This window comes from Mustela nivalis, assembly GCF_964662115.1.
Source record: "Mustela nivalis genome assembly, chromosome: 5".
Lineage (NCBI taxonomy): Eukaryota > Metazoa > Chordata > Mammalia > Carnivora > Mustelidae > Mustela > Mustela nivalis.
Window position 1 is genome coordinate 115,474,933 of NC_139024.1, and position 20,569 is coordinate 115,495,501.

Here is a 20,569-nt window from a genome sequence, read left to right on the forward strand (position 1 = left end):
GGAGAGACACAGGAAATGGGGGGCTAATATGTGTTGTAGGCTTCCAGGTGCAGATGTGATGTGTTTCCAACCTGCCTCTGTGATTATACAAGATGGAAGACAGGGTGCAAGGGAGGGTTGTGGATGGTGGCAGGGTGAAGGGGGTCAGTTAAGAAATAGCAGAGGGCTAGGGCACCTGGGTGGCTCAGTGGGTTAAAGCCTCTGCCTTTAGCTCAGGTCATGATCCCAGGTTCTGGGATTGAGCTCTCTGCTCATCGGGGAGCCTGCTTCCTCCTCTCTCTCTGCCTGCCTCTCTGCCTGCTTGAGATCTCTGTCTGTCAAATAAATAAATAAAAGCTTTTAAAAAGAAAGAAAGAAAGAAAGAAAGAAAGAAAGAGAAATAACAGAGGGAACCCACAGTCACATTTTAGTATCAAGACAAGATCTTTTAACTGGGGTGCACCAATCACAGACCACATGTGGTAATTCAGAGTCCATGAACTTGGCTTGAAAGGTATTATCACTTTCCTTCCACTCACGTCCACGCCCTCCGTTCTGAAGACTATGGTTGTCGTAGCGATGTTGGTAGGAAGCACAGAGCTTTCCGTCTCCCTTTATAGTTGCTGTAGTTCTCTTGAAACACCACATACGCTCATTTCGATTTCAAATTTGTAGTTTATCAGGGTCCCAGCCGGATCTTGTTATTTAATGCGTCCATAAAGAAACCCATGAATTACAACATCACACACTTAAATGTTTTCACAACTGTATTTCAACATAACCAGCTTTCCTTTGTAATCCTGTGTATTTCATTTTAGGCATACGAAAATATTGTTTTGAGGCAGGATCCGGGGCACAGAAAATGGTCATGAGTCTCCCCCACCCTCCTACCCCTTGCCCAGAGTGACCTCATGGATCCTGGCCCAGAGCAAGGGCAGAGGTTCAGTTCCTATGGGAGGAACCAGATCAGAATTCCAGCAGGCACTGTCCCTTCTCCAGGAAATCTCCGGGTAGGGGGGCAGGGGTGAGGCCTCCCCGGGGACATCTTCCTGAGAGCTTCAATCTGATGGAATGGTGTTGGGCCTCTGCTGCCCACTGTGGAAAAGGAGAACATCATTAGCTTCCTACCTTAAGTCACAAGAGGATTCAGGGGGGATGAGGACAGAGCCCCAAGCATTCCAGCACTGGTTCTTAGGGAATTGTTTCCACTGAATTTAAGGACACAAAAGCCAAGAGTGGGGAGAAGAGGTGGGAAGATCCTTCCATCCTCAGAAGCAAGTCTCCCACACCCTGGTGGAGAACAAAAGCCACTTCTTTGGGCCCGGACGAAAGCTGAGCCATTCCCCCTGGCAAACAAGCCTCTGGGCTTGCAGGCACTGGGGCACAGATGCACCCCGGACTCTTCCCTGCAAGGATGGTTCCTCCATCTCTGCCCCCCCATGAGCTGCCACAGCTAACACGCCAGGCAAGCCCTATCCATGGGGGGACACAGCGGCCAGGCCCCAGCTGAGGCCCCCATGGTCTTAGGAGAAGAGCAGCATTATTGTACAAGGACTCGAAGGAGGAAATCCAGGACAGAGATTCTCTTACTCAACTGTCCCCTGTCCCTGAATTTAGCTTCCTGATCTCTGTCAGGACCTTCTAAGCTTCCCTACCTGCCACAGGGCGGACGGATCCCACCCTTGTCCCTCATCGGGAGCAGGGGACCCAAAACTTGTCAGAGGTCCTGCAGGCCAACTCCGAGAGTAACTGAGCCCAGATTCCCCAGTAAGCCTAGAGTTGGACTCACTTCCAGTGACTCTGGCCATGTGCCCGTAGGGGGAGACCCGAACGCAGGAACTCCTTGCCACTGCTCAGCAACTCAGACTCCCTACAGGGAACCCTCCCAGGTTTGAGATCATTGTAAGGAAGTAACGTAAAAGGTTAATTCTGGGATGGGGGATGGACTGGAGGGACACTGAGGGATGATGAGGGAAAGACCTGGGAGTCTGAAACCCTAGAAATTTTCAGGGGAGCCCCTCGAAGAGACAGGCCAGGACTACTCACTTCTGCTTCCTGCTATGTTCTTCGCTACCCGTGATAGCATGCATGCGGTCTGGTCAGGGCAGAGAAATGATTGACAGGACCCCGGGACATCATACATTTATTCATGCATTCATTCATTCATTCATAGATATTTGTTACAGGCTTGCAGTGTGCAGTGGGGATGGGAGGCAGAACCACACACAAAGTAAATGCTGTCCACAGGAGCTTGGGGCAGAGGGGGGGAAATACCCATTCTCAAGGGAGGATTGTGGAGAACTACTTCCTGGATGGCAGCCAGCGGCAAAGCCTTGACAGATAGGGAGGATTTTCCTGGGAGGAGGGGAATGAAGGACCTCCCAGGCAGATGCTCTGAAGGAAGCTCCAGGCCCACCTGGAGAGTACTGGGACCTGTGCACTGGGCTGCACCGGGCTGCACTGAGCAAAGAGGGTTTGGTGTGTGATGGCTCTCAGGAGCACATGGGGTCCTAGAGATAGGTACATTTGGGAAGTTCTGGATTAAACAATGTTGAGCAGATCTCTTTGCTGCGGGACTTGTCAGAACCTTTCACCTATTCACGTGCAGGGTGAGCTTCATGGTGTGTTCTAGGACTGGCATTCTGGCTATCTTCGCTGGGATAAGGAACATGGGAGGCAGTGGGATTGTATGACGTTAGAGAGGAGGCAAGGGGCTTTGAATGCCAGGCCAACAAGAATGGAATTTGTTCTTGGGACCAGTGTGGTGTCTAAGGAGGCTAAAGGATTTAACTGAGGGATCCTGGCTTGGGACTTGGGGCAGTTTAGTAACCTCGGGAGGACAGGGCTATGGCAGGACATGGCCAGCCCCTCCCTCCTTGACAGCAGGGTCACTCTGTGGGAGACGAAGCAGATTCTACAGACAGGGAGTGAAGGAGCTCAGAGAGGCAGGCCAGAGGGTACAGAAGGCTGGGCCACCATTGAATCCAAGCATGGGTTAAGATCACAGTGGTCAAGGCTGCTGGTTTCAAATCCTGCCTACAACCACTTTCCAGCTGTGGGTAAGTGACCCCATCCTCCTGGAGCCTCAAGCTCTTTTTTTTTTTTAATAGACATTATTATTATTTAGAGCAATTTTAGGTTTGCAGAACACTGTGTCAAAATACAGAAAGTTCCATATACTCCCTCCCAACACGGCTAGTACCCCGTGCCTCACAGTTCCCCCATTATTCACAACATGCATCAGTGTGGGACATTTGTTACAAGAGCTGAACCAATACGGATATGTTGTTAGTAAGGGCAGCAGTTTACTTGGGAGTTCGCTCTGTGGTGGACGGGTCCACTGGTTGTCACTAACGTGTACATCACGTGTCCACCATGACAGTTTCATACAGAACAGTCTCACTGTCCTAAAAGTGCTGTGTGGGCCTCAGTTTTACCATCTGTAAAATGAGTGTGAAGCCCATGTGAGCCCCAGACTCCCACTGTCCGCTGCTAATTTAGGCCTCTTGACAAATGGGACGGACAACAACTAAATGTCTTCCTAAATATGGTCTGATAGACATCAGAATCCCTGGGCTTGGGGGAGGGGGTCTTCATTCAGATGTTCTCCAGCCTCGGTCCCATACTCTGCCAAGTCAGAATCTCTAGTGTAGCGCCCAGGAAGCTGAATTTTAACCAGGCCCCTGGCACCCAGGGCCAGAACTACAGGTACCTGGGAGCTGGTTCTACAAAAGCTTTTCATATGCAAACAGAAAAATCCTGGCCATTGTCAGGTTAAAGCTCAGGAGAGATGCACCATTCCTGAGGAGGCGGGAGTAGAACTGTTTTTCCATAAAGTCTGGAAAAAGCCCAGTTTCTGCCTTCTGCAGCTCCCAGCCCACAAGCCCGCTATTGTTTCGTATCTTGATTGCTTATCACTCACCCAAAATAACCTGCGTGCCACCGCTCACCAGCTGCAGCTCTCTGCAACTCCCTTAATTTAGCAGCCAGACACGTTTGGCTCTGCGACAGAGCCCAGGACCCAGGAAAGGGGCCCCTCCCTCGTGGCCATCTGTACGAGCTTAAATGGTGTCCTCCCAAAATCTGTGTCGGCCAGGAACCTCAGAATGTCGCCTCATTTGAAAACGGGGTCTTTGTGGAAATAATAAGTAAGGACGGAGATGAGGTCCTGCTGGAGGAAGGCGAGCCCTCGGTTAAATCTCTGGTGTTCCTATAAGGACAGACGGGACAGACAGAGCTCCATGGAGGGCAAGGGGCCCTGTGAGGCAGAGACTAGAGGGATGCGGCGACAAGGCACACCACAGAGGCCAGCAGCCCCCAGAAGCTGAAAAGAAGCAAGGAAGGATTCTGCTCTAGAACCTTCAGAGGTAACATGGCCCTGCCAACACCTTGATTTCAGACTTCCGGCCTTCAGAACTGTGGGAGAATGATTCTGTTGTTCAAGTCTAATTTGTGGTGATTTGTCCCAGCAGCCTCAGCAAACCAATACACCATCAGCACACAGCCCCCTGCCCCTGCTTGGCCCGCCCCCCAGCCCCAAGGAAGGACCCCACACGTGGGCGAGTCTCCAGATGGACGATTTAATGTGGCTGGTTATGATCAGAGCTATTTTCTCCCAACCAACATCTCTGAATTCTGCAGCTACTGAATTCTGTAAGGTCTGTTTCTTACAGAAGGACCAGGCCCCTCTCTCCTCCACCCCAGAAGAGGATAATCCCAGAAGGGCCGGACATGTCCTAGGGACCAGCAGGCATCAGTCCTAGTGGCAGGATCCCTGGCAGGTGGTGCCACGGGTAGTCCCTGGGCTCAGCCAGGGGTCCGGCTAGACAGGTCACTGCAGCTTCATGCCGCTGCGGCGCCGTGAGTCCCTCCGGGCAATAGGACTGAAGTTCACGATCTCCTTGTAGATGTGCTCTGCGAAACACACAGGCTGGCTCAAGGCGTGTTCGGGAGGCCAAGGGTGAGAGAAAGCCCCTCTCCCCCGATGAAATGCGGAGCAGAGATCAGCTCAGGGAGCAAGCAGTGCACACAGGAGACAGTATCTGCTCAGAGAAGGGGTGGCAGCAGGGATCCAGGAGGGCGGCGGGCCAGCTGAGGCCAGGTCTGGAGACAGAGGGGGGCAAAGAAGAGACAGACCAGAACCCCCAAGGCCCCCTGCTCTTACGCTTCCATTCATCCACCGTGAGTTTCTCATGTTCTAAGGAATCATCAAATGGCTGCGGGGCCTCTGTCTCCTCCTCGGGGTCTCGGAAGGGCTCAAAGAAGGGGTGGGCAAGGGCCTGCGAGGCCGTCAGGCGCTTGTCCACATCCAGCTCCAGAATCTTCTCCAGCAGGTCTATGGCTGCGGCGACAGAGCAGGAAGCTCACGCCCCAGGCCTGGGAGAGCCCAGCAGCTGGGCCAGGCTGCAGCTGCCCCCCATCACAGCCAGGCCCCAGCACTCACCCTGGGGGCTGGCACGCGGGAAGAGCTGAGAGAAATCCTTCTTGGGGCTCTGTGGCAGGGCCTGGATGTAGGATTTGGCCTGGAAGACAGAGGAGCAGTGAGTAATCTCCCAAGGTCAGCCTCTCAGGGGTTAGGCCTTGGGGTAAAGGGCAGGGACTCCAGAGAAGCCCAGAGCTGGGCCGAAGGCTCAGGGCAAAGTCCAAAGTGGGAGGAAGGCAAGAGCACCTGCCAGGAGGGGGCCAGTGAGGCCTCCTTGCCAATGGCCTAGAGCCCACGTGACCCCCAGTTGGCCAAGTGCAGAAGCCTAGGCCAACTTAGACCCATCTGCCACTCACTGCTTTGTCATTCAGCTTCTGCACAAACTCTGCCCCCGGCACCCCGGTCACTTTTAGGATCTGGGACAGCTGGTCCAGGTCTTGACAGCAAGTTAAGGCTCAGCCTCACTCTCTGCTGGTGGATCTCAGGCTGTCCTTCCCACTGCCCTTCCATCACTCCCCACCCCCACCCCCAGGCACCCAGGGTGCTTTCAGGAGAAGGTGCAGGGCTCCGGGAGGCTTCCCATCCTCCAGGCTGGGTTAAGGGTCCTTCCCCACAGATGTTCCTGGAGGCGCCACCTTCCAGGCTCCCATCCCAGCCAGTCAGCCGCCATCACATCAGTCTCTCGGTCACAGTCCCCCACCCTCACACTGAGTTTGGTGCTGCAGACCCACATGTTCTCAACACCCGCACGGCGCACAGGGCCGCTCAGTTAGAGCGTGCAGTGCCAACACGTGAAGTCTTTCCTACACGGTGGTAGAACAGCAGGTGGCTGCTTTCCAGAAATTCCCTCATCTGCATTTTAAAACTGTTCTATGGTCAGTCCACAGAGTGGCCAACTGTTGATCTCAGCCCAGGTCTTGAGTTTAGGGTTGTGGGTTCAAGCCCCGTGTTGGGCTCCAAAAACCAAACCAACAAACCATTCTACAGGGAGCATGAATCACTTTCGCATTAACCAAAAAAAAAAAAAAAGATAGAGAGAGAGATTTAATCAAGTGTCTGTTGAAGGAGTGAATCCCTGGGTGGAGTTTAGCTTTTCCAGCAAAGGATACAATCTTTCCCCTTGAATAGAGTTTTCCCCGTCAGCATCTCCGCCATGATACAGCCCACAGACCAGATGTCCACTGCAGACGGAGGAGAGGACGCGTCACCCGAACCAGCTGAGCCGGGGGTCAGTCCACCCAGAGTAGCCAGAACGGTGCTGGAGGGGCCACCAGAGAAGCCCCCCGGCCCCTCCCTGGGCAGTGGGCCACTGACCAGTCTGATTGTAGTGCATCCAGCTGAGGATCACCTCAGGGGCCCGGTACCAGCGGGTCACCACGTAGCCTGTCATCTCGGCGTCCGCATGCCGGGCCAGCCCGAAATCCAAGATCTACAGCTCAGGGGACACAGGGAGAAAGAGTTGCCGCACACAGGAGGCTCCCACCCCAACACCAGGCTGCCCCTGCACCCACCAGCTCACCTTCAGCTCGCAATCCTCGTTCACGGCCAGGTTGCCCGGCTTCAGGTCCTAGACGAGAGGAGAGAGCGAGCGCTGGGCTGAGAGGCAGAGACGAGAGCTGGTCTCCCTTCCTCTCTCTGGGTGTCCGTCTCCTCAAGTGTAAAGTAGGGGGCTGGCCTAGGTGTCCTCTCGGGCACAGCCAGCTCTAAGATACTCTTGATTCCCAGAGCCTAAGACCCCCAGCTCAAGGCTCGCTTTGTCTGCAGCATCCAGAAAGCTCCCCAGAACACAGCATTCTTCTGAGTAGGCCTTCCTGGGCCAAGGCCGGGTCTGCAAAATCCACATTTCAGGTCTAGAGGACTTTCGCCTCCCCACTCCTTTCCTCCTTCCCAGCTGTGGAGAATCTCTCCGGGGTGAAGAGCCCTCTGAGGACCACCACAGAGAAAGCACTCACCCTGTGCACGACCCCAGCTGAGTGGATATACTGTGTGAGAGAGAGAGAGAGAGAAGGGTGAAGCCAGCGCCTGGCTTCCATCCCGGGCGCTTCAGGCTAGCTCCAAACCTCCCTGGCCCTGTCCCACTGTGCTCATCCAGCCCTGACAGCCGGGCATTCCCCAAACCTCAGGTCTCAACACCAACGCCCCCCTCCCTCCCCGGCCCTTCCCCTCCCTTTCAGCCCCCTCCTTCTCACCACACACACACACACACCTTGAGACCCTTGAGCATTTGATACACCAGGTACTGGATCTTGTCCTCACTGAACTCCATCCCCATGATCTTCTGCAGGTCCGTCTGCATGAAGGGCATCACCAGGTAGCTGCAAAGCGTGAGAGCTTCTTGCCAACCCTGGCCCCACCGCAGCCAGCCAGACCCCTCACACGGGCTTCCTGGCTTCTGGCTCTCAGCCCGGCACAGTGGACCCCCACTGGCAGAGTTCAGGATCAGCATTTTAGCGGGAGCATGCTCAGGAAAACCAAATGGGGCTGTGCTCCCTCTCTTCAAAGGCACCCTCTCCTTGCCCTCCTCTGCTGCACCCCCTGACCTCAGGAAGCCACAGCCGTGACTTAGGAGCACCTGCCAGCATTTCCTTCTGCTTCTGTCCAAATATTTTCTCCTGCAGAGGGTTATGCCCGGCTAGGAGAGCTCCATAAACCACCAGGAACGTCTGCCCTTCCAAGAAGGAAGTAATCCCACAGCCTCCAGGAGGGCAGAAGAAGGAAGAAGGAGTAGCTGAGCCACAGCACCCTCTGATGGGATTGCAAAACAGGTCAAGGTCAGCAAAATATGGCTGTTGCTCAAGGTAGTAACGGCAAAGTCCAGAACAAAAGATGATGGGTTTAAAAAGGAATATTTACCAAAAAAAAAAAAAAAAAAAAAAAGGATGTGGTGGAGGCCGTCTCTTTGAGCCTATGATTTTTTTTTTTTTAAGATTTATTTGAGAGAGAGAGAGAGAGACTGAGAGCTTACACATGAGAGAGAGCACAAGCTGGGCGGAGGGGCAGAGGAGAGGGAGAAGTAGGCTCCCCATGGAGCAGGGAGCCTGATGATTTGGGGTTCGATCCCAGGACCCTGGGATTATGACCTGAGCCGAAGGCACCCCAAGCCTGTGATTTTCTGAAGCTTTCTGCTACCTGACCATCCCCTCTTCCTCACGGGGGTCCTGCTCCATGCGCGGTCCCCTCCCCACTGCTGTCCTTCACCTCCGCATGGACCCAGGTTCTCTCCTGTTGGCTGACAAACTTGCTCAAGTCTTCCCATGCTTGTATCACCACCTCTTGACTTGATTCTTCAAAGAGCCACCCCTTCTCCCTCTTTGCCTCCCCAACCAAACTTCTAGAAAGAGTGGTTCAACCTCTCGACTCTCTGCCTTAACTTCCAATCCCCTGACAACCTGACATCTGTTCCCACCCCTTGGAAACTGCTGGACCAAGGGCTGCCCAGCAGGCACTCCCACGGCTCCCTTTCTTCCTGTCGGACCTCTTGCAAAGTCTGACTCTCCCTCAAGATTTCTCTGTTGATCCCTTCATCAACAGTATTGCATCATGTTCTAGCTGAGCCCAGAGCTCCCTGAGTTTCCAGATTTATTTGCAACTGCTGATTAAACACCCTAACGTTTACAGGCTCCTCAAAAGTTGTGTCCAAAACAGAGCTCATCATCTTTCTCCCAAGATCTGTTCTTCCTTCCCCTTGTATTCCAAGCAGGAGCCTGGCATCCTGATTTACAGCCCCTCTCCGGGCCACTCCCTCTCCCAACAGATACGACCCTTCGACAGTCCTGTCTCCTGACGGTTCTCAGGTCCGCTCTCAGCCTCCCATCACCTCCGCCTTAGTTAGATCCAGGTCTGGAATGCCCTTCTCCAGGCGTTCTCTGCTTCTAGAGCTGCTCCCTGTTTCCCTGCCCCCTCCTAAAGTGCACCCCCAAATCTGATCTGACTATTCACGCTATGTTCAAATCCTCTGTGGACTTGAGGCTGCCTATGGGATCAAGTCTGGACTCTTCCCTTGACCAAACCAGCCATTGGCCTTCACCAGTCAAACTGAACTTACCCATATTCCCCTAACAGTCCAGTTCCAGGCAACGTGGTCGTTCCTTTGTCCACTCAGTTCCTCCTACCTGGGATGCCTTCTGCACCCTCCACCTCAGGCAAACCTCTACTCATCCTTCAGGGCTGAGTTTGAGCCTTTCCTCCTCTGTGAAGCCCCAAGGCAGCATGCAGTCCCCTGCACCCGACCATACTTAGAGCACCCACCACACCTCTGTGAGTCTTCCTGTAGGAACTATACCCCCACCCTGCCAGGGGCAGGGGAAACTGGTCCACTTTAAATGCCCAATGCTAAGCCCAGAAGCTGGCTTTATAGGAAAAAAAAAAAAAAAAACCCTCTTCAGAATCGCTGCATCCTAACAAAGGGACCTTCAGCTGCATCTGAAATAGAGGTTGAGAAAAAAACAAGAAAAAAAAAAGTCCATCCTCCCAAAGGTTCATACATTTTAGACCAGGCACGGTCTAAAATTTAGACCAGGCAGTAGCAAAGCAGTGCATTGAACAACTAAATTTTCTGGTTCTGTGTGACTGTCAAACACCCCATCAGCCAGAAGCGGCCAAGGATTCCTGCTAGGAAGACACCCAAAGTCCAGACCCACACCTGGGCCCCTACGGAATGGTGAAGTAAGTTGGTGCTGACCCTGTGAGGACTGCCAATGAGGTCTTGGTGGTATTAAAGTGCGTAATAAGAGAAGCAGAGGAGCAGACATCTCTTGGCAGGCAAGCACCCCACAGAGCAGAGCCCCTCCCACCTCTTCCTGCCAGCCCTCCCCCACCAACCCCCACCAAGAAACTCCAGAGGGAATTACACAGGGGTGAGGGGTGGACAGCCCAGCACAGGAAGCCTACTGCGCAGAAGAGCAAATCTAGACTCTCCCCCAGCTGGCTCCGAAGTGGCAAGTAAGGCCTGCAAATGCCCTGGAACCCAGCGCAGCCCGACTCACAAGTCATGGAAATTGCGCAGGGAGGAGGCTGAGGTGAAGACATCCAGGAGCCCGATGACCTGGGGAAAAGGTTGCCAGTGAGGCTGGGCAGCCGCCACAGCCCTCTCCCCGTTTCGCTTGGGGCCCTAGCCACACACACCCCCCCCATTTCCTGGTACACCATCTCTGGCAGGAGGCAGGTCCCCGGCCTTCTCGGGAATGGTTAAAAGGGCAGAGGCAGAAGAGAAAGCCCCTTAACTGGGAGCGAGCTTGCAGGACACAGTGATTGCCCCCCAAGTCTGGGATTCAGGGCAGGCATGCAAACTCACTCTCAACTCGAGTAGGCAACCATAAGTGGGGAAGGGAATCAAGGAGGGAACAGGGAAGGGGCCTTCCAGCCAGCAGGCTCCCTGCCCTTGACCTTGGGTCTCCCACCATATCCATCCTTGCCTGCCAAAGGGCTGGTTCAGAGACAGGGGAAACATCGCCCTGGGGAGGCGTCTGCTGAAGAGGAATGGGGCTTAAGATTTGTGCACAATATTTTGAAATCATTATTTTACCAATCTAGGTATCCCAGAGCAAAGACTGGTTGTTAAGCCCAGCGCTGGGTGGCTAGTCTTCCCAGCTGTTTCTATCAGACGGGATATTCTAATGGTTATGCACTGAGGAATGGGGCCACGCTGCCTGGGTTCAAATTCCCAGCTGGGTCACTAACTATATAACCTATTAGTCTTTATGTGCCTTGGTTTCCCCTTCTGTCCTTGGGAATAATAGTACTCGACTCCTATGATGTGAGGAGTAACACGTTTGTTTCCGCAAAGCTCTGAGGACAGCACTTGGCACAGAGAAAGTGCCAAAGTACCTAGAATTATTGTTCTTATTATTGGGGCCACGTGCAGAAGCTACATCAGCCAGGATGCTGGGCGTCCTAGCTCCAAGATTGAGAAAAAATCACAAGTACCTCCGTGCCCACTTCTTCGTAACAGAGAGGAAACAGTAAGTTTGCCCCTCCCAAAGTTCATTTTGCTCCACTACCCAAAAAACCATCCTTTGCACCCTTTCTGGGCAGGGTAGGTCCTGGCTCCTCATTTTAATGAGGTGAGGAAAAGGGCGGGAGGGGCAAGAGGTGATTCCCCTTCCCCTGGCCCTGTCCTGAGCTCTCTGTACCCTCTTAGGCCATCTCTCCCACACATGGGGGGTGGGAGGGGGAAGCTAGTCAGAAGCCTTATGGGGCCCCTCCCCCGCCCACCCACCTGCTCCAGAGTGGCCCCCAGAGCCCCCCAGCCCAGCCTACGTTCTCATGCTGCATGTGCTTCAGCAGCCGCAGCTCTCGGTAGGCCCGCTTGGCAAAGATCTCGGACTGGAAGGGCCGGCTCAGCTTCTTGATGGCCACCTTCTCCCCTGACCGCTTGTCGATGGCAGAGCTGGAGGGCATATACAGGTCGGCAGGCTGTGGCTTTCTTGCCGCCCCAGCAGCCCCCAGGCCACATCCCAAGTGCTATCTCCCAGGCCACTCTGGGGGAGCCCAGGCCATCCTCACCAAAATCCCTCCTGGCCAGCAGGCTGGGCTGGGAGGAAGGGAACCCACCACCTGGGAGGTAAGGGAGCAGCTTCAAACGCAGGGAGGGATGGGTGGGGGAGGTGGGGTGGGGGGGCAAAGGGGGGCAGTTCTTCACGGGGTCAGACCCAAGTTCAGGCCAACAAGATCCAGAGCCCGGCACTGTGTACCTTGGCAAGTCATACTTCCTCCTCTTTGGGCCTCAGGGTACCCGCTTGTAACAACGGGGATTTGCCTGGATGAACTCTGGGGTCCCTTGTAAGGTTCAAATCCTGGGAAACCAGACCCAGTCCTAACTCAAGCCACAGAGACCCCACAAAGCCGGTGAGGACAGTGAAGTGGCGCCCGCGGTGGCCGCAGGTCAGCCTCTGCCACAGCCTGAGGCTTCTGCCTGCCACTCCGCTGCCCTGTCGCGGCCTCCCAGCTCCAAGCGCTCAGCCCAGAAAAGCCTCCACCAGAGTCTTCCGAGCCGGCGAGACTCGGGGCTTTGGGGTCTTCGCTCAAGGTAGTGGGGACGCAGCCCCGAGCGCCCCACAGGAGACGGGGATCCCCCCCCGCAACCCCGAGGCGAGCCCGGGAAGAGGTGCACTGGCCGGGCCCGGGTCGTCGGGAGGCTCCATCTGCGCCCCGGTGCCCGCGCGCCCGCCCTAGGTCCCGCCCGACGCCCCGCGTGCCCCCCGGCGCCCCCCAGCGGCGCGCTGTCCCGGGGGTCTCACCACACGGCGCCATACGCCCCGCTGCCTACGTGCGTCGGGGACACGTAGGTCTTGGGCAACTCCCAGGCAGTCTTGTTGACGTCCTGCTTGTAGAAGCCCTTTTTCCGCGTGAAGCTCATCCCGGGCCCCCAGTCTCGGCGGCCCCAGCACGGCGCCTGCGTTCGCGGCCCGCCGGGCTCCCAGCACCCGGCCCCCCGCCCGCCCCGCCGCCCGCTCCTCCCCCGCGCGAGGGCGGGGTCCCGGGCCTGCGGCGCGTCCCACCTGCCGGCTCGCCCAGATGCGCCGAGTGCGGCCACGCCCGGACCTGCCCCGACAGCCCGGGCGGTGTGGGGCCCGGGACCGGAGTCCCAGGTGCGCTGCCCCGTAGGAGGAGGTGCTGCGGGCGTCGCCGGCGGCGGGGTAGAGCCCGGGGGCTCCCGCGGGGGTGCGTGGCGGGGGTAGGGGTGGTGAGGGTGGGAAGACAGGGCCGCTCCGGTCCTTCTGGCCCCGGACTCGATGGGAAGATCTGCGTGGAGGATCGTGGTGCGGCTAATGGAAACAATGCTGGAAAAACAAAAGGAAACCCCACAACGTTTTGCTTACGGAAAGTTTCAAAAGTACCGAAGTAGACAAAACAGCCCGATGCTGCTCAGCACTGAAGGTGCCGGCTCCCGGGCTCAGGGGCTCTCTGGACCACATTGTGATAGTGAGGTTCTAGGGAATCTGCTGACCCCAGTCCCTCAGCTTCAACGATTATAGTAACCCTTAGCCAATTTTGATGCAACACCAGGCATCATGTAATTTCATCCAGTATTTTTTCATCGCTTAAAGATAAGGACTACTTTTAAAACATAACCACAATATTTTTATATCTAAAATTACCAGAAGGGATTCTATCACACCAACTATCCAGTCTAGGCTCAGATTACCAGTTTTGCACGGTTTTTTGCTGGCTTCCTGAAGCCGCATGAGGGCAATGACAAGCCAGGGCCTTCTGCCACCTGTATCTGGCAGCTGGTGCAGCCCAAGGGAGATTCTGTGCTCAAATTAAATCACGGAGGCCTCCCAGAAGGGGGTTGGGACAGAGAATGGCCATAAGGGGTCCACATGCCTGGTCTGACTTATCTGAACCTTCACTGGCTTGGGGAAGGGGTTGTGGAAGGGGCGGGGACCACTGGCTTCACTTAATCAAAGGGAGAGAGGGTGTCTTGAAGAAGGAAAGGAACTTGCTTGTGGCCTACACCAAGGGGGGACCTCACTAGGGAATCTGCCCCAAACCCTGGGCCCCATTCCCCCACCCACCCCACCCCACAGTCTGGAAGACCACCACAGGGTGAGGGCGGCAGGGTGATCCCACAGTAATGCCCAACAGGTGTATCTTTCAGAGAATCTGCCTTATTTGTATCTGGCACACAGTAGGATATCAAAAGCTGTATTGAGAATGAATGGAAGAATCAGCCCATTCGAAGTGAAAAAAACCTTTCCGGAACACTTGTGCGTGCGATGGGCCAGTCATTATTATGAGGGTTTTACATATACAACTCCCTTAGTCCTGGTGAGAGGTCTCTGAGTCAGTGTTATGATTATGCCCAATTTAGGGATGAGGAACCTGAGATACAGAGAGGTTAAGTAACTTGCTGAAGGTTGCACAGTGGCTAAGGGGCAGAGCTGGGTTGAAGAAGTGAGCGGACCCTGGTTTTAGAGGCTATGTTCTCGGCTCCAAGTCTGGGCAGTGTCTCTGAGTTGAAAGGCCTTGCTTCTTAAAGTCAATGGTCTGCATTTTACACTGCTCCCCTCACTCACATCATGAGGACATGTCTACTGATCAAACTGGGTCTCCCTCTGCACATCCTACACGAGGTTATCTGGAATATTCTCCACCCTCTTCCCTGCCCCTCCCCTGCCTCTAGCCTTGAGACACTGCAGGAGGAAGAGGGAAGAGGCTATGAGCCTGAGGTGGGGGGCGGGGGAGGGGTTTCCAGGAGTTTGGGACCTTTGAGGTTGGTCGTGCCAGGGGAGGGCATCCTGATTCTGAAGCTGGGGTGGAGTTCTGGGGGCTGGAGTTCAGGCCCTGGGCGCAGGCAAGACAGAATTGTCCAGGAGACTCAGGGCTTCCTTCTGGGATGAGGATCACAGTCCCCAGGGACAAGGGCAGAGCTAAGTGTGGCAGAGGTGAACCCAGAAAGGTGGGGGTACCAGGGAAATGGTCCTGCCCAAGTGGATATAATCCCGCGAGGGCACGAGCTGGCCACTCGGGCTGTGGCTCTGCATGCTTCTTAAGCAATGGTCAGGAAGTGACTCAGGCCTCAGTCCGATGACACTGCCCCCCCACCCCCACCCCCACTCCTGCTCCCTCGGGCCTCAGCTGACCCGTGTTTACTCAGTAGCCAGGTGGCCTTGGCCTTGGGAGAGAAATACCTTGGAGTTGCTGAGGCTGCCTGGCTACTCACACATGGGAGAGGAAGCACAGTGGGTCACTGAGGCCCCAGGCTCTTCTTCTCTTTCAGTTCCAGACTCCTCTGCACTTCTCCCAGATACTGGCTCAACATTGTCATTTTGGTTTCTGCCCTATCAAGGCTGAATCAAGGAGGTTAGGAAAGCCACTTTGGAAGGGGACCCGAGCTGCCACCCTGACTCTGCACTCCCAGCTGTGTGGCCCCGGAGCAAAGCTGCTGCCCCTCTCTATAGAGGTCTCATGTCCCCATTGTGAAGTGAGAGTGATAGCATGACAATTATATCTTAAGAGTCCTGGGAGTATATCATCCCGAACAAGGCTGATCTGGATGAGATGCTGTCGGGAAGTAGAGGTGATTCTATGGTTGGGGATCATAAATCTTACCTAGAAGGAGAGCCAACCGGAAAGAGGCAAGAGCTGTAATTGGTGGAGAAGCAGCCTTTCCTCAGATTAGCTACACAAGGCATGTTTGGTCATTTCTGTGGTCTGGACGGTATTCCTGTTTTGTCTGTTTTCAGGCATGATTATGGAGCGGTCTTGTTTTTGTCTTGACCCAGCACAGTCACAGATGGCCTTGTCTGTGCTTAGAGGAGTCCAGCAGGAGGGAGCTGTGCCAGGCCTGCTGTGAGCACCAGCGAGGCCTGGCTGATGGGACCAGGCATCTCCCGCATGTCAGGGCTGCTCTGCTCTGTCCAGATGGAGAGACTGAGGCCCAGAGGTGTTAAGTAATTGGCCCAAAGTCACACATGACCAAGAAGCTGGTGGATGTGGTCTTCCAGAGGCTGTGCATTCAACTACCAAGTAGACAGCCCAACACCCAGCCAACCCCTGAGAAGAGGCTGTTGTACTGCTGTCCCCCTAGTGATGCCACGGGTGGGGGGCAAGGGCATGGTTTTTGGGGGGATTGATGACTCGTTTCTTACAACAGAGATAAAAGCCTCACAGGACAATGAGGCTGCTGCCCATGTCCTGCATCCAGGCCACCTGGACTCCATCTTGCCTCAGGAATCCAGCCACACCTCAAACACCACAGGCCTCTCTGTCCCAAATACAGGGCCAGCCACTCAAATCCTCACCACAACTGGCCAGGAAACCTCTACAAAATGAGAAACTGTGATGGGTCTGGGGTCCTGCCGGGACAAAACAGCAAGGGAGTCCCCAAGAACTCGGGCTCCAGCTCCTAAGGGGCTTTAAAAACTCCACAAAACAATCAAAATCAAGAGGAGGTGGGGGGGCGGGGGAAGAGGAGGTAGGGAAATGCAGAGGGAAAGCCGCACGTGTGCCTTGTTGACTTAGCTAGCCCTGGGCGAGTTAGCCTGCCTGAGCCTCAGTTTCCTCGTCTGTAAACCAGGAGTGGCAATAATACCCACCTCATGGGGCGTCACGAGGACTGAGAGAGATGGCAGGAGAGGCGTGTAATTCAGTGGCTGGCACATGGGAGATGCTGTCCAGATGTTCTTCCCCTCCCCTCCAGTGTTGTCCAGCTTTGCCTCCCAGCGCCAGACACCCCCACCGCTCTGCCCCAGCACCCCCCGCCCCTTGCTCCCAGTCCTGCCCCAGAAGCTGCTTCCTGGGCGGCTCCCACTCACATCCAATTCTGTTATCAAGCTTTTAAAAATTTTTTGAAGTTTTCATTTAACTTCCACTTAGTTAACATAGATTATAATATTAGTTGCAGGTGTGCAATAGTGTGATTCATCACTCCACACACCACCTGGTACTCATCACGACACACGGGCCCTCCTGAATCCCCATCACCTCTTTCACCCATCCCCCACCCCCTCCCCTCTGGTCATCATCCGTGTGTCCTCTGTAGTCAAAAGTCTGTTTCGGGGTTTGCCCCCTCGCCCCAGTCTCTCTTTACCCCAGCCCACAGACTCATTCAGTCAATGTGAATGTGACCCACTTGGTGTTTACTGAGGGTTTACTGAGTGCCCTGGACTGACCCAGGTGCCAGGGATGTGACTGAAATGTAACAGATAAAGATGCCCCCCACTGCACCCCCGCGTGGAGCTGACATTCTAACTGTGGAGGCAGATGGAAAACCAGTGAACAAATACGTAGCCTTAGGCTGAGCCACATGAAATTGCTGCTATTTGACCATTTCAGATGATTCGAGCAAATGTCATGTCAGGCAGTGTTAAGCCCTGGGAAGAAAATCCCGCTGAGTAAGACTGTGAAGAAGGACCGGGAGAGCTCTTTTAGACAGGCTGTCAGGGAAGGTCTGTCTGGGGAGGCCCTATGTGGGCAATATCTCACTGCACAGGGCAGTGAGCCAAGCAGATCTCCAGGGCAGGAGCAGGTGTCTGCCTTCCCAACTTTTCCACTGAGTTCTGGGCCTGCCCAGCACCCCAACCCCCCCCCACCTCCCCCCCCCCCCCCCCCCCCGCCCCGTCCCCAACCTCATCCCTCACTCCAACCAGGCTCTGCTCAGTCCCTCAAGGGACCAGCTCACCACACCTGGGGCCAACGTCAGTGGTCTCAGGGTCCTGGGTCATCTTCCCCAGCACCTCTTCCCCTTCTGGGGGGCTGGGGCTGGGCAACAGCCTCGGGGCCTGAGCGGAACATCCATCCCAAGATCAGAGAATCTGGCTCCCTCTTCTCACAGGTGCTCCTCGACTATGTGAGCTTTCCTCTCTCCGCCCTCCTGGTCTTCTCCCTGCCCTCAGTTTGAGCACCCCCTGGTGGACGACCGAGTTGGGGACAGCTCTGCGGGAGCAACCCCTTCCCAGCCAACCTTCTTGGGACCCAGAAGGTAAACTTGACCTACTCACATCAAACACAGTTCTCTTCCTTGCTCCCCCTCCCACTGCACCCCTACACCCACTTCTCTCTGCCCAGCCTTCGTGAGACGGGCCCCTTGACCAAGTCCAAGTCCTGTGAGGATGTGGTCTGCGGTCGGTCTGGTGAGATATTCCCGTGATGGGGCAAACTCTGCTCCATTTGATCTTTGATAATTGTAGATTTTCTTTAATATTTATTTATTTGACAGCGAGTGAGGGAGCACAAGTAAGGGTAGTGGGAGAGGGAGAAGTAGCCTCCCCACTGAGCAGGAAGCCCAATGCAGGGCTCCATCCCAGCACCCTGGGTTCATGACCTGAGCTGAAGGCAGATGCTTAACGAGGAGCCACCCAGGCGCCCTCAGAACTGTGATGAATCGGCACTGTCCTCCATGAAATGTCTGCCTCCACCACTGGATAAATGACTCGGTGAGGGCGAGGGCAGTGTCTTGGTCACCACCAAGTGCCCAGCACTGTGCCTGGCCCACAGGAAGTGCTCAATAAATAGTGAATGAATGAATCAAAGATCTTTGTCTCTTGTTGGTTCGAGAGGCAATAAGAGGAATGAGGTTTGAAGACCCAGAAGGTGGAGTGGAGGAAGCAACAGCTGGGGAGTCATGCTTGAAGTCGGGTCTGTTGTGAGGTGTCTGGGACATGTGATCCCTGTTGGGTTGGACATGCTCTATCCTGAAGGGTGTTTGGCTTCGCACTGTTACTTCACTGCTCTCTGAACCAGAGCCTATGGGTGTCCCCCTCGTGTGGCCCTCCAGCTCCCATGTGTGGTGGTAAAGGACTTTTAATTAAGAACCAAGGGACAGGGGCACCTGGGTGGCTCAGTGGGTTAAGCCGCTGCCTTCGCCTCGGGTCATGGTCTCAGGGTCCTGGGATCGAGTCCCGCATCGGGCTCTCTGCTCAGCAGGGAGCCTGCTTCCCTCTCTCTCTCTCTCTGCCTGGCTCTCTGTCTACTGTGATCTCTCTCTGTCAAATAAATAAATAAAATCTTTAAAAAAAAAAAAAAAAAAAAGAACCAAGGAACATAGGGGGCGCCTGGGTGGCTCAGTTGGTTAAGCGACTGTCTTCGGCTCAGGTCATGATCCTGGAGTCCCAGGATTAAATCCTACATTTGGGCTCTCTGCTCAGTGGGGAGTCTGCTTCTCCCTCTGACCTCTCCCCACTCATGCTCTCCCTTTCTCATTCTCTCTCTCTCTCAACTAAATAAATAAAAATAAAATTAAAAAAAAAAAAAAGAACCAGGGCACACAACCCAAATTTGGGGACCTCTTCTTCCTTCACCAAGAATTTGCCAAACTTCCTTCACCAAACTTCCATGGTAAAGCAAGCCCCTCCCTGCCTTCCCTGCTCCCATGGACACTGCAGATAAGCCAGACCCTCTACCCTTTGCAATTGCCCTTCCTTCCTGATCTTGAAAGTTCAGCTACAAACCCACCTCTTCAAGGAAGTGTTCCAGAGTGACCTCCAGACCCGCTTACCTCTGTACCCCAGTATCTACCCTCCCGACCCTACAACCCTGGCTGTTCCCCCACCGCACACACACCCAGGCTTTGTGACAACTGCAGAGTCGTTGGGGAGGAGAGTAACGAGGACAGGGAGGAAGAGCTGGGTTTGAATCTCCAGCCGACACTCACAGGCGGTGTGACCTTGAGTAGGTGAACACGTGTCTCTGAGCTTCCTCATCAGTAAGGTGGGAGAATGACGCCCACACAGCCAGGGTGAGCAGCAGGATTTAATGAGACCCTGGAGGCATGGGTGCTCCCTCATATCCTTCAGGATTGCTCACCTGTCACCTCCTCTGAGTGTCCTCCCTGACCCGGTCGCCAGGCACGCCCCACCTGCTTCTCCTGGCCTCATTTTCCTTTAAAACCTTATATATCTCTCAGTGCATCTGTTGATCAGCTCTCTGCCTGCCCCCACTAGATCATCTGGTCTGCAGGAAGAGCGGCTTCGACTTTGTTCATTGCTTTGTTCATTGCTGAATCCCAAGTACCTAGAACAGTGCCCCCGACCCCCTACAGTGACTGGCCAGGAGTGGGGGCTCTCAGCAGAAACCACTGTTATTACTGTGCCTCTCTGTCCTCTTAGTTTGCAGCTGATAGGTTGGCTAGCTCACCTTCCGTCCTAGGGCCATCCCAGCTCAACGACCTGCCAAAGCTTGGGACAAGGTCAGTGTCCCACCTGGGGTCCTGCGTGCCCTGCCCTGGGCTGAGGAGGCTGTGCACCCCGGAGGGAATCTCAACAAGCTGCCTTTCCAGGCCAGAGGCCACTGGGGCTGCCCGTTCTGCCCTTCTGATGTAAAGCACCAAGGCCAGGACACATGAATCATTCCCGGGAGCCCCACAGCCCTTGTCAGGGCCAAAGGAAGCCAGATGAGACTAGCAGGACTGCCTGCCATGGCAGAAGTTTGGGCTCTGATCCCAGTTATGCTTCACATTTCCTGTGTGACCTGAGGTAAGTTACTCTGCCTCTCTGGGTACTTCGGTTTTCTATTTTGTGTATTTAACAAATATTCATAGAGCATTAATTTGTGGCCAAAAATTGTTCTAAGAGCTTTACACACATGTAACTCATTTCATCCTCTTAGGAATTCTATGAGATGAGTTCATAGTACCCTCCATTTTTCATATGACAAACCTGAGGCACAGAGAGGCAAAGTGACTTGCCCAAGGTCACACAGCTCACAAGGGTCAGAGCTGCAATT

General features: G+C 54.7%; 1 protein-coding gene across 2 annotated transcripts; it reads right to left on the reverse strand.

The window, feature by feature from the left end:
* Positions 1 to 4,540: 4,540 nt before the first annotated feature.
* MAPK13 (mitogen-activated protein kinase 13) lies at positions 4,541 to 12,837 on the reverse strand. Of its 2 annotated transcripts, XM_082732405.1 has the most exons (12): positions 12,640 to 12,837; positions 11,660 to 11,789; positions 10,387 to 10,445; positions 7,608 to 7,716; positions 7,354 to 7,383; positions 6,921 to 6,968; positions 6,716 to 6,830; positions 6,511 to 6,582; positions 5,758 to 5,837; positions 5,423 to 5,501; positions 5,144 to 5,320; positions 4,541 to 4,893 (listed from the first exon to the last, which is right to left on the reverse strand). In XM_082732405.1, exons 1-12 carry the CDS (start codon positions 12,756 to 12,758, stop codon positions 4,811 to 4,813), a joined length of 1,101 nt encoding a protein of 366 aa, XP_082588531.1. In that variant the 5' UTR covers positions 12,759 to 12,837; the 3' UTR covers positions 4,541 to 4,810. The 2 variants fall into 2 exon arrangements, with proteins under 2 accessions (XP_082588531.1, XP_082588532.1); XM_082732406.1 differs by lacking the exons at positions 10,387 to 10,445; positions 11,660 to 11,789; positions 12,640 to 12,837 and adding an exon at positions 8,536 to 10,162.
* Positions 12,838 to 20,569: the final 7,732 nt, after the last annotated feature.